Here is a 13,957-nt window from a genome sequence, read left to right as displayed (position 1 = left end):
CAATCCACTATTAACCACCCAATTTTGCCATCATTTCCTCAATTTTTTGGCCATTTTTCATCGAATTTTCCGACATCCATCTGAAAGTGACATTATCTCCTTTGTTTTAAACCATTTTCACATATTTTTAGCCCCAATTTTTCTTCAATTTTTATACAAAAAGCTTGAAAATCAGTCCCACATTTCAAAATTAATTCTTGGCTAAATAGCAACATTCCAACACTCCTTAGGTTGTTTGTAAGCTGAAATTCGTCGGATTATTCTGGTGGTCATCGAAAAAGGGTCGATCGTGTACTGTACAGAATACAGCTAAGAAGACGATGACTACAGTCTATTAAGTCTAGGCTCATAAACCACTATTCAAGTCTATTAAATACTATTATCGAGGTATATCATGTCTATTATAGATTATGTGGTTGTTGGTGGTATATTTTCTGGTGAATGGGAGGTGACTCCTAAATGTAGGGTTTGGAAAATCGCGTCTAAGGAGACAGTGTCCATTGTCCTTCGCCGTAACGGTTCATACGCCGATATGGTTAAGAGCATAATGGAGAGCGGTGAATTAAGTTGTGATAAAAAAGATGTGGTAATTAGTTACTTGATGAATGAGAGGGGAAAAATCTATCCAATGTTCATAAGGAATGATAGACACATGAAATTATACATGTTTTCCATTGATTCTAATAACTCCAGACCTATATTGTGAGTTAAAGTTGTTGGAAGATCCAGGGAAGAAGCTTCCATATCAGCCCCACCCCCATCCTCTAACTATCGCAAAAGACTTAGCAAAGACTTAAAGATTACTAAGTTCAACAAATAGCTTAGGATATTTCCACATCAGCCCTACCCTTATCCTCTAACTATCGCAAAAGACCGTAGTAATCCCTTGTGCTTTGACAAACATTACTCTTAGAATATTGAACATTCAACCACTACCCATCCACACACACCTTAATACACCACCCTTAATTTCTATAAGCTCTAATATGATTGTGTGACTTGTTTACACTCCCTCACATGTGTAGAAACTCACACTACATTTATTTTTAATTTATTTATTCTCTTTTAAACAGCATCCAAGTGTTGGTCTATAGCAGTGTACATAGATCACTGCGGTCTACACATAATTAAGAGATCCATCGATGCACTCTTAAAGGTGTAGGTCTACGATAGACCGAACGAGTCGATGGACCCTCAAAGAACAAGTATATCTTTTACTGATATTTGACATGGGCCAACATCGATGACAATCTATTAAGTGTCACCAACAGTTAAAGATTATCTATTTAAATCATTTTTAATTTAATTATTTTACTCCAACAGCCCCAAAACATGTTATTATCTATTTATATCATTTTTAGTTTAATTATTTTATTCCACCAGCCCCAATACATGTTATTGTCTGTTTATATCATTTTTAATTTAATTATTTTATTTCACCAACCCCAAAACATGGCCCATCGATTCACATGGTTGACGATCGACTACTATGTTAGGTCCAGGACTGATGGAGTATACGATCGATGATAGACTATACAATCTAACAATGCATAAATTTTTGAAACATTGTCTTCACAGACGAATAACCACGAAAAAATAACAATCGTAAAAAAAGAGGGAAAACATAATGTTCAAACTAAAAATACTTATATTGATTGAACCTGTTCATTGCATTACATGAATTTTAAGCAAAAAAAAAAAAGCAAAATTGAAGAAGCTTTCTTCTAACAACATCCTATTACGAAAACTTCTTTAGCAATAAACAATACAAAAAAAACCTTAAAAACATAAAATAAAATAAAAACTTAAAAACTAAATTCAGGGGGATGCTGGGGGGTGATGTAGTCAAGAATTGCGCGCAAGAAATGAGCAATTCGCCGGAGTTCGCGCTCGAGGTAGATGCGGTCTTGACCCAGGCTAAAGAAAAGACGATCGAAATTATTCCTAAGTAGGAGGAGATTGTAATGTCTTAGGGAAACACGTTGGATGGGGTGTAGGGGTATTCTTCTAAGCAGTATTATTTCACTTTGCTGAGGAAGAAGAAGAGTGTTTCGATGTGTTAGGTGTACGTACAACTGAAGGATTGGATAGAAATAGGTGCTGCATTTATTGACCTATAGAGTGTGGCCTTTCAAATTCCCACCCAATGGTGAGTCGACGTGTGTGGGAATAGAAAAGGCCTACTTAATATATACCAGTGGTTTTTCTTGAAAATAGACGTGTCAGCAACTTTTCATTAAATAGGAACAAGTAACAAAGATTCAATGCATCGAATGGAGAGATTGGGTGGTAAAAAGACCAACATAGGGTGTTTGATGAATAATCATATAAACAACACATAATATCTTATAGACCTTTTGAAAGATATATCGTAGCATTTTTGTAGTCTATTGTAGACAAGGCTTTAAGTCGATTACAATTGAAAGTTAAATTCTACAGAAATGTACATTTATCCACAAAACCAGTAGCTTTACAACTGAAGCACAAAAAAAAGCCTATCTATGATTTGTTGGCTATGCTACATGTGGTTCTTTTGTGTCCAGATTTCTTTCATATTGAACACCTATTCCTCCGACTTGAATGTCTCACCAACGCCCTTAACTCATTTGACTTCCTTCCTTCTGAATTTGTGATCATAAAGGGTGGAAAAATCTTACTGTCTTTCACTTTCTGTGGCATAGTCCATTCGGCCTCCGGAGGGACAACATCAATAGCTTCCGAGTACGCGAGGAGGTAAGTTTCAGTTTTATAAATTGACGAAGAGTACTCATAGATGGAGTTACCATAACTTACGCCATCACCATACTTTTCTAGCAAAGATGCCATTGCATGTTCGCACAGCATTTTCACCAGGTTAAATTTTCAATAAGAACAACTACTCTGCAAGAGATTGACCTTGGCAGTAACGTTGTTACCGAACACTGTGAATTGGTTGAGACCCCCGTTTGCATTAGTTATATACAAGGAATCGCTCGCACTCTTGTTATCCTTAGGATCCTTTCCGCATAAGGCACAAATTTATTATTTTGACCAGCGAAAAAGACATGCCGGTCCCTAAACTTTTCACTAAATTTTCTAGCAATTGAATTGAATATGTACAACATAGGGTACTCTCGTTCATCCATCAATACCGAGTTGAGCGACTCAACAATATTTGTGGTCATCACATCGTACCTATTGCCCGTGAAGTGTGCTCTACTCCATTTCTCAAAACCAAGCACATTTTTAAGGGCATGTGCTGCCTTGGAGTTATTATTCTTTAATTCAAAAAAATGATCGCTAAACTCATCAACAGTACACGCCTTTTTCGCGACGTAGAACAGATAAAGATGTTCTCCACAGTGCTGATTTATACGTAGATTTTCAGTAAGGTGCCTCATGCAAAGTCCATGATGTGCACAACTGTAAACCCGAGAGAAGGCATTGGCAACACTGATGTGCCTGTCGGAGATGACACATAGATCTGGTTCATCTTCTACAATAGACTTCAACTTCTGGAAGAAGAAGGTCCAAGAAATATCATTCTCTTTGTCGACGACACAAAAGGCAATTGAAAAGATGTAATTTTTGGGGTCCTGTGCAACTGCACTCAGCAACAACCCCACGTACTTGCCATATAAATATGCGTCATCAACTGCAATTACCTTTCTCGTGTAGGCATATCCCCGTATGCAAGACTTGAATGCTAAAAAGTAGTAACAGAACAATCCATTAATATGGTTAAACATGATAGAGTAAGAAGACCTTGGATTCAATAAGTCCACCATGTGGAAAAAGCCGGCAAGCAAGCATATCCGTGCTCCGGTGTCCTGCGAATGATGTTCTTCATAATTACACTTTCTTTCAAACACATCAAATAGCTTGCGCGACAATGCAACTCCTTGAACACAATCTTTTGAATTTCTCTTATGCTTGGACCCTTACTATCCCGAAAATGTTTTACGCATAGTGAAGCAATTAATTCGGAGGACAATCTACTATGCCTGACTGTGGCGTGTTTAACTTCGCATGTGTGGAACCCAACATACTTGTATGCACAAGGTTGCGTACTTCATTACCCTCAACAACCAGCCGCAACCATGAGATAAGAATTTTGTCTTCAAGAATTCAAAGCAATTCTTCTCCAAACAATAATCAAAAGACTGCTTCACTGCTGCTGCGTCTAGTAGCATTTTGAGCTCTTTCTTATCAGTGAATGTTTGATCGAGATAGAAATTGGTTCCATCGGTGAAGGAATGTCCTGGTTGTGATCCAGTTTCACAATCTTCTTCATCGTCTTATGAGTTCGATGAAACATATTCCATATGCATAGAATCATCTTCCGTATTAATAAGATGACCGTCATCGTTGTCGTAATCTCTGAAATCATCGTCGACTATCGGGTGTAGAGGTGGGGGCTCTGATGAATTTATCGGTCCTTCGAAGAACCTTTCAACTATATTTATCCTCAAAATAGGCCTAAAGCCATCTGCATCAACGTCCATCATGTACATCAGCACACGTACATCACTATTTATGATCGTAGGATTTACCTTTTCCTTCGAATGTATTAGATAACTAATCACCACATTGCCCGACGCGCAATCTAGATCCCCGCTTTGCATTGCGCTTGCAACCAATTCGTCATACGAACTGTTGCAGCAAACAGCAACAGGGATTGCCACCTTCGTAAAAGATCTCCATTTCCAACATTTGGGAGTCTCCACCCATCCTCCCATGAAATCACCAGAAATCAGAACAAATTTTGCAATAGACATCCTAGAATTAGGCTTTGGACGACGGTAGATTATGCTTATGGTCTAGGTTGGGTTATATGAACGGTCGATGAATGATGATCACTGATCGATGACTGGGCAACTATCCGTAAGAAAATCTTTAAATTGCAAATATTGCTTCTAATCAACGATCATTGGGTTTATGGAATAGAGAAATGAACTTGGAGCTGCTTTAATGTACTTTCTAAAGTGGTTTTGAGTAATGTGAGTGGTTTCAAATTTTTTAACAATGGTGGAAAGTGTGTTTGAGAAGATACCAAAGAAATGGGGTAACAATGGGTGCAATGGACAAGCTTATGATGTTTGTGGATTGATTTAGAGCTGATCGCCGGAAAATAACGCCAGAAAAGTGACCAGAATCGGAGCTTTTTGGAGGAAAAAACAACCACCTTCTATTTTTAACTTTTGAATTTTTTTTATTTAATACTTTTGAAAACCTAGATATTTTTGTATATATAATGGTGGATGATGGAGTGGGTTGAAGTGTATTATTTAAAAGTTGTGGATGAATTTATTAAGTTGAAAGTATTGGGTTAAAGTGAATTATTATAAAATTTATGGGTGGAGTTGTTAAGTTAAAAAAGTTGATGATGATGTGGATTTAAGTATCCTTTTGACAAATTTTTCAAGACTTTTGTCTCTTTGACAAAATAGTTTTCAAAAATATCCTTTTTGGCATACTAGCCCTTGTTTCTATCACTTCATGTTTTGAACACTTTAGAATATTCTAAAGTCTTGTTAGATCGTGTCAATACGTTCTTTTAGCTTTTGGATATTTCAAAGGCATCAAAAGATTGAAGATTCTCCATCAAATTAATATAATCATCGTGAGTATTCATGGCTATTTATTTTGTTGGCTTGTATTTATTTTATTTTGAGTATTTTTTTCGCTCATTTTTTCATGTTTGATTTGGCACATTCTGTAAAAAAAATAAAATAAAATAAAAATTTTACTATATATTCTTGTTAGTTATAAATTATCTATATGTAGGTAAATAAATACTTCATAGTATTTAATAGCAACTGTAAATTAGAATAAACCAAATATATATATATATATATTCTTTGATTTTTCAAACGAAACAAATAAAATAAAAAAATTATTTTTAGTATACTGAATAAATAAAAATGAAAAAAAATAATAAATTTTCTTTTTGTTTTAATTTTTTTTTGTTTTAACTCTACTTTCATTGACAAGGAAGCCTAGAGGTGAGGAAAAGGGTAATTTAGTGAGCATCATTTTGTCATGAAAATTTAACGTTGAAAGTGGAGTTGAAATTGTGTTTGACTATATTTTTCTACGACATAAGTTTATATATTCGTATTATAATATCTCACAAGTTATGTTGCATGCCGAGAGGACATATCCCTCGAAGTTTATGCAGCCTTTTAAATATTATGTCATATGCCACGAGGCCACAATATATTTCCGAACAAAAAAAAAAACACAACGCACAGACCCACCACACATATGCCGCATAACTTAATTACTAGAAAACTAAACTTAATTATGCCAAGTGAAGCAAAAATTCGCTAAGCTTATACTGAAAAAATTATGTCTAAATAGGTAAAGATATATAATTTTGTCCATAAATTTTTATAAAATAAGCAGTAAAATAAAAAATAAAAGTACTCAAAATAGGTGCAATCCGTGCAAAAACTTCATAATAACAGAAGATAAGTTGTGCCACTGTCTTATTTAAGGGTTATGGGCATCAACATCTCTTTTTCTTCATTTTTTTTTCTCTGGTCTTGTATTATTTCTTTGTCTTTGTGTTTGGTTTTCTTTTGGATCTAATCACTTAAATGCCCAATATGGTATCAAATTTAGCATATAATACATGTGTCTGACACATTAATATTGATTATTAAAATGCAGCACGATAAAAAATGATTGAACCAACGTGCATGAATGATTTTAGCTTATCTAAGTGGTGACTTATCTGTTTTATTATATTAGTCGTCTTATTCTGTGCTACGCACGGTCCAATATTGATCTTTAAAAGTTATACATTATGTATCATTTAATTAAAACCTTTATTTGTTTAGTCGATAAATTCTAAGTTAGTCATATATTATTATATTTAAATTGATGAAATTGTATAACAATATTTTAGTTGTTCAAACTTCTGTAGCATGATAGTCATTTTTTTTTTAAAAATAATATAAATTTTTAATTATTGTAATTTATAATATTTTTTCTTCTATTTTTTTTTTAAACCACCATTATGGTGGGGATTAGGTTCAGGACCTAGTCAATTACAAAAAAACTCCCTATTCTATTGCTCGAAAGAAAGAGGTTACAAAGTTTGGAAAGGTTGTGAGACTTGAGATTGAGCATGAGCCGGTTCCAACTAAAGCAGCTAGATGACTTAGCCATGATCAATAATGAAGTTGTTTTTCTGAGCTCGAATTCTGAAGGTTGGATATTTAAGAATATCGTTCTTCAACCAATTTTTAATTCTCAAAGAAAGAGCTACATCTTGTATGAAGATTGTATTTTGCCTTGTACTTTCTCCCAGATTATCCAAGGCATCTGCAATATTATTGACTTCCCTGTAGCAATGCTGAAATTTAAAATTTCCTCGAGTCTTTAACGAATTGATTTCGTTGATGATATGTTTGACTTGCCAATTGACATTGGTGGAGTCATTGATCATATTAATGATGATCTGGGCATCTGATTCCACATCCACATAATAATAACCATTATTGATGCACCACTGGATTCCATGTAGAACGGCATGTGCTTCTGCAATATTGTTGGAACAGTGGCCATAATAATTGGCAAAAGCCATAGTCATGTAGCCATTAGAGCATCTAAGGATGCCACCTCCTCCAGCATTACCAGGATTACCTTTACTGCAGCCATCCGTGTTGAGTTTGAACCTACCTGGACTGGGATGGCTCCATCTGAGACATTTGATGTTGAGTCTAGGCCTAAGGTTTTCGATATACGAGCACGTATGAACCCAATCATGGCTAAGTTCAATAGTAGGAAATTGGGTAGATATCAACATATTGAAGATATGAATAACTTGTACAATAACCCCCCCTAGCGGTACTTTTAATATCATCAAATTTATGGTTGCACCGAGCTTTCCAGACTTCCCAACAAATAATAGAGTGAAAACATTGAATAAGAGCGGAGTGGACCTTGTTTTTAATGGTACTAAGCCACCATGTCATTAAGGTATCCCATATTCTTCCTTGTCTAACAGGGATGCCGCAATTGTTTGAGAAAAAATTCCAAACTGAATTGGCTAAATCCCCCTGCCGGAATAAATGATCAATTTTTTCAAGGTGCCCATCTCGACAACAAATACATCTGGAAGGTCCATAAACCTTGTATTTTTCAAGCGCAACATCAGTAGGTAGTCTCATCCTTAAGAGTCTCAACATGAAAAAAAAAAAGATTTTGTAAGGCAATTTAGGATGCCAGATGTTAGTCGCAGTGAGAGAAATACTTCTGGAAAGTCATCATTGCATTGGTGGATAGTAATTGCTTTGACTTGTTCAACAAGGTGGTCGAGAAGAATATTGTGAAGCTTACCCAAATTCCATTCTCTATTTTGATTCAAGAAAATGCTTCCAGACGTTGTTGTCAGTTCTGAAGTTCCACCACATTTTTGCACCAAAAGCATCACAAATATCTTGAATGGATCTAAATCCCAATCCACCTTCACAGGTAGGAATACTAAGATACTTCCATGCTATCCAATGAATTTTTTTCTTACCAGTAATATCACTCCAAAAGAAATTTGCCATTAGCATTTTAATCTGTTTAATAGTGGTTTTGGGAAGTTGAATAACCGAGAGTATATGAACGGGAATAGATTGAAGAACGGATTTAATGGGAATAGCTCTTCCAGCATGTGATAACATCTTCCCTTGCCAACCTTGCATTCTATGAGAAATCTTAGAGACAATGTCTCCAAAATACACAATTTTCTTTTTACCGGTGTAAATTGGAGCCCAAGATAGGTAAAGGTAAATTGAGAGTGACTGAAACCAGTCAGATGCTTGATATCTTCTACAATAGATTGAGAGGTATTAGAACCAACAAGGAAACAAGATCTACTCTTGTTAATAAGTTTCCCAGAACATTCTTCATAAATAGTCAACTTGTTCATCATTGCCATAATAGATAAAGGATCTCCTGAAGTAAACAAGATAGTATCATCTACAAAACTGAGATGAGTAATAATAGGGCAACCTCTGTTGATAGAATAACGAATAAAGCTCTCATTTTTAAGTTGATCCATGAGAATAGAAAGCAATTCTGAGCCTATAATAAAAAGAGGGGGAGAGATGGGATCTCCTTGCTTGATGCCTCTTCCAGACTTGAAAAAGCCATGTCTATCTCCATTAATATTGATAGAATTCCAATTATTTGATAAGAGTCTCCATATCATATCAACCCATTGTTCAGCAAAACTGAATTTCCTAAGAGCATGGCATAAGTAATTCCAGTCCATCCTATCAAAAGCTTTAGCCATACCGAGTTTGAGAACTACGTTGCTATTACTGTTATCTTTTACTGATATTATGAACCATTTCTTGTGTTAGGAGAATATTGTCAGACATAGATTTGCCTTTCAAGAAGTATGCTCGGTTAGGGGACACAATTTTATGAATAACTCTGGAGAGTCTGGTATTTAGAATCCTGGAGATAATCTTGCAACTGAAGTTACTAAGACTTATTGGTCTCAAGTCGGTGAATCTCTGAGGGTTGTTAATTTTGGGAATCAAGACAAGACATGAACGAGTGATGGATCTAGGAAGTTGAGCACCTCTAAAGAATTCACAAATCATAGCATAAAGATCTTGGGATATGATATCCCAACGGTGATGATAACATTTACCAGATAGCCCATCAGGGCCAGGAGCACTGTCGGCATTGAGAGAGAAAAAAACCTCTTTTAACTTCTTCCATAGAGGGATAATCAGTAAGCATAATATTCTCATCATCAGTAATGACCTTAGGCAAACAATTTAGAATATTAAAGCCTTTATATAGTTTAGGATCAGCGAATTGATGCTCAAAAAATTTAACAGCTTCTGAGGCAATGGCATCATTTCCCTCAACCCAACTGTTATCATCAATCTTCATCTTCTTGAGAGTTAGTCTATTTCTTTTAGCATTGATGATAGAGTGAAAAATTTTTGTGTTGGCATCCCCTTCCTTAAACCATTTCATCCCAACTTTTTGTCTCCAGTAAGCTTCTTCTTTCTTAGTATGCATGATCATTTGAGCATTGACATTATTCAATTCCATTCTATTGATATCACTATTGTCTTGAATGCATCTGTTTTCAAGATCGGCAATCTTAGTCTCGAGCTCCTTAGTTTAATCAAATATATTCCCAACACTATTTTTGGACCACCAAGAAAGGTATTTGCATGTGCTTTTGAGCTTCATATGGAATTTCCATAGCGAAGATCCTTCGGTATCAATATCCCATGCCTTTTTGACAGTGTCAAGGAATCCATCTTCATTGATCCAAAAATTAAGAAATTTAAAATACCTTTTGTGGGCTTGAAGATTGTTATCAACAGTAATGAGAAGAGGTGAATGATCAGAGCCCGTTTTGATAAGATGGGTAATAGTGGTATTAGTAAATTTCTGAGACCATTCATAATTAATGAAAGCCCTATCAAGTCTTTCCCACATTCTTTGCCTTGAGCCTCTTCCATTACACCATGTAAATGTAGAACCAATGTAGCCGGGATCAATGAGAGAATTGTCTGTAATACAGTTGATAAAGGGCATGCTATCTGACATCTTGTGAGGATTCCCACCTTTCTTTTCACTAGCATCTAAAACAAAATTGAAGTCTCCTGCAATCAGCCACGGAACGTTAATATTATGAGCCATATGTCTCAGATCATCCCAAAGAGGCTCTCTCAAGTGGCGTGTACATTTGGTATAGATTGCAGTAACAATAATGCTATCATCCTGATTGGTAATGGTACAAGTAACTTGTTGCTCCGTATCTTAAAGTTTGTTGCAATCATATAGTTGATCACAAAAAATCCAAATCTTATTGATGCAATTTGAATAAGCAAAATTATAGCCCAACCACCTCTTAAATCTATCAACTTCATAGTAAAATTATTATAGCAAATACTAGTGAATTTTTTTTTAATTGGTCTCATATAACACGTCAAGTTAATTTAAAACATCAAAAAATAATTTATCATTTTATGCCTATTTTATCCTTTTTATTAAATATTATTAATTTTTTAATACTTAAATGACTTATAAAAACATCAAAAAATAATTTATTATTTTATATCTATTTTTATTTTTTATTAAATATTTTTAATTTTTTAATACTTAAATGACTTATAATGATTAATTATAAGTGATATAGTAAAATCAATATTAAAGCAGCTGAAGTAGTCAAGTCATAAATGTCTATTTTAATTTTTTTTTTAAAAAAATATAACTTTATTAATACGTAAATGACTTGTAGAAATTAATTAGAGGTAATATAGTAAAATCACGGTTGAAGCAACTGAAGCAGGCATGTCGACCAGGAGCAGCATGCTTCAGCATCTTATTGTGACTTATTATATAGGATTACTAATAAGAGGGAATGGGGAGGAGAAGCAGGTAGCTCTCCGTCAACACGCCTGCTTCTCCTATCTACTTCATTAGCTGCTTTCTCCATGATTTTATTATATCATCTCTAATTAATTATTATAAGTTATTTATGTATTAGAAAATTAATTATATTTAATAAAAAATAAAATAGATATATTTATGACCTGTCTATTTCAGCTCCTTCACCCATAATTTGACCGTATCACTCAAAGTTAATTATTATAAGTCATCTAAATACTAAAGAAATTATTACGAAGTATATGATGTGAGAAAGTAGAATGTGTTGATAAGATATAATCGGTTATGTTATAAGATTAAGATCGATCGTCCCTATTATGTGACTTTACCCCCCTTGATTTTCTTTTCTTTGGTAGTTGTAGACTAGTACTACATGTGAGAAGGTGTGTGGTAGATTCTAAGGTGTGGTAGTAATGTTGTGGAAAGAATGAACTTGTGGGCGGTAGTTAATTTAAATGGCGAAGTTAGGTTGATTCCCCAATTTGATGGAATAGTATAGTATGTTGACCTGCTTCATCGGTGTTATATGATTGGTGTTGTTAGACAATAGGTTTAAACTTTAGATGTGGAGTGTAGCAGTAAAAATAGTAGCTTAAGATTAGTGATGAATGTTTTATGGGAGTAAGTGGTAGGCTTGATTCGATGTATGCAATAGCCTAGGTTGGCAATTTGTGAAAAAAAGGAGTGGATAATTATGATATATTTATATACATAGGACTAGTGTTAGAACAATGAATTGTGGCAGAGTCATTAAGCGGATAATAGTGTGGGTATATAAGAATAAGTTGAGCCCCCTAGTAGCATGTTGTTAGATAAAGTTTTATGTGTATAAGTGTTTGGCATACCTAGTCTGTGTTCTTGAAATTTGTAGTATGGAGACATCTGTGGAAGACTAAGGAGTTGTTGTATGGTGTTCTTTATAGCTGAATTTAGAAAATATAGGTAGGTAATATACGCCTTTGCTATAGTTTTACAAATTTTGTTAAGTTGTAAGTTATGTGATTAGAGGTTTAATATGAGTTTGTTAAGTAGTGGAGAATAGATCTTTCTATGATAAGGGTGTGTGGATATGTATGCTCATGAGAGTCTGAGTTATAGGGTGAGGGCTATAGAGACTAAATAAAGTTAAGAGAAGCATTTTCGGAAAGCAAGACCTTCAGAGTATAGTTTATCACGGAGAGTTTAGCGTTTATGTGTATAGTTATACCCCATTGTGTTGAATGTTGTGCTTGTAGATTTAATAAGAAGGTATGTCCTCAAGTCTAGGATTGTGACTTCGATCTAAGGGGGAGATAATGAATTAAGGTAGTTCCTGAATTTTTCTAGAGGTGTCAAGTTTCAGAAAAGAGTCATGATAAAATTTATTCCTATTCAAGTAAACTACTCCTACTTCAATTTAAGAGGCCATTCTGCAAATGTCTTATGTATTGAAGTCATGCCTATGCCCAAGGTTCAAGTTCTTATGCAACTTATTTTAAGAAAATATGTCTTATATGTCACCAAATCATTCTATGTCGGGTTTTATCCAAAGTAATAAAGTTTATGCAAACTCATGACTATCTTAGCTCTGAAAAAGAGAAGCAATAGCTTCAGGTATCAATCCTTGTCTTAATCATTGACTTTACGAATTCCGACCTTATGTTATACCGCTCCTGATATATTCTCACATGTTTCTCACTATGCCCAGTTCTAAGAACTCATGTTATGTAGGTTTACGTCCGAACGACTCTCTACTCATGATCTAGACACTTGATATATGAAGAACTTCGTGTCTATTATATCTTATCTTTACCTCATGTCCCTCCTTGAGTAGTGTAATAAGTATAATTTATAATCTGATAGTGTTACTCCCATTTATGACGTTTATGCTCGGGTCCCTCAATGATCCTCACATGTTAGTATAACGGTGGTTGTGGAAGCATAGTAATGTTTTGGGTAGAGCGAGTAGATGTTCTTGAATTTGAAAATTTTGATGTGATTTCTTTAGATAAGGTTATAGGTGAAGGGGGAAGAAGGAGATGAACTTTTGTTACATGAAATAGTTATGAAGTAGATATGTGGGAAAAATCTTTGTGAGAGTGATTGAATTTGCTGGTCTTAGTGGAGAGAGCCATTAAGTGGGTGTAGTAATGATAGGCTTGAATGTTGTGATTGATGAAAACACAAACCAATGAGCCATTTTGATAGCATCCAATCTATCCCACTTGCATTAAAATTGACGGGTATCAATGTGAATCAAGAAGAACTTATGATGGAAGAAAAAACCTAAGAACGAGCCCAAAAATTATGGAGAAGCATGGCCTAAGTGCTATACCTATTTCACAATTCAAGTTCAAGTCCAAACGGAAGAAGATTGGGCCATATGAGTTTTGATTAAATTTGTGAACTTTTCCTTATTTTGTTAGGGATTTATTTTTGATATTATTTTCCTAGTTTAAAGTTTCCTAGATTTATTTATTTCCATAAAAGTAGAATTCGAATCTCATGCTATTTGGGATAGGGTTTTTTCATATATATATATATATATATATATATATATATATATATAATTGAG

General features: G+C 34.5%; 1 protein-coding gene across 1 annotated transcript; it reads right to left on the bottom strand.

Annotated features, from left to right (window-relative positions):
* Positions 1-9,651: 9,651 nt before the first annotated feature.
* LOC107846732 lies at positions 9,652-10,653 on the bottom strand. The gene is made up of 2 exons (XM_016691040.2): positions 10,304-10,653; positions 9,652-10,084 (listed from the first exon to the last, which is right to left on the bottom strand). The coding sequence occupies exons 1-2, from the start codon at positions 10,651-10,653 to the stop codon at positions 9,652-9,654; spliced, it is 783 nt and encodes a 260-aa protein (XP_016546526.2).
* Between the last annotated feature and the right edge of the window lie 3,304 nt (positions 10,654-13,957).

The sequence above is a fragment of the Capsicum annuum genome, chromosome 11 (assembly GCF_002878395.1).
Source record: "Capsicum annuum cultivar UCD-10X-F1 chromosome 11, UCD10Xv1.1, whole genome shotgun sequence".
NCBI classification, from domain to species: domain Eukaryota; kingdom Viridiplantae; phylum Streptophyta; class Magnoliopsida; order Solanales; family Solanaceae; genus Capsicum; species Capsicum annuum.
This window is presented reverse-complemented; position numbering and strand designations above follow the sequence as displayed.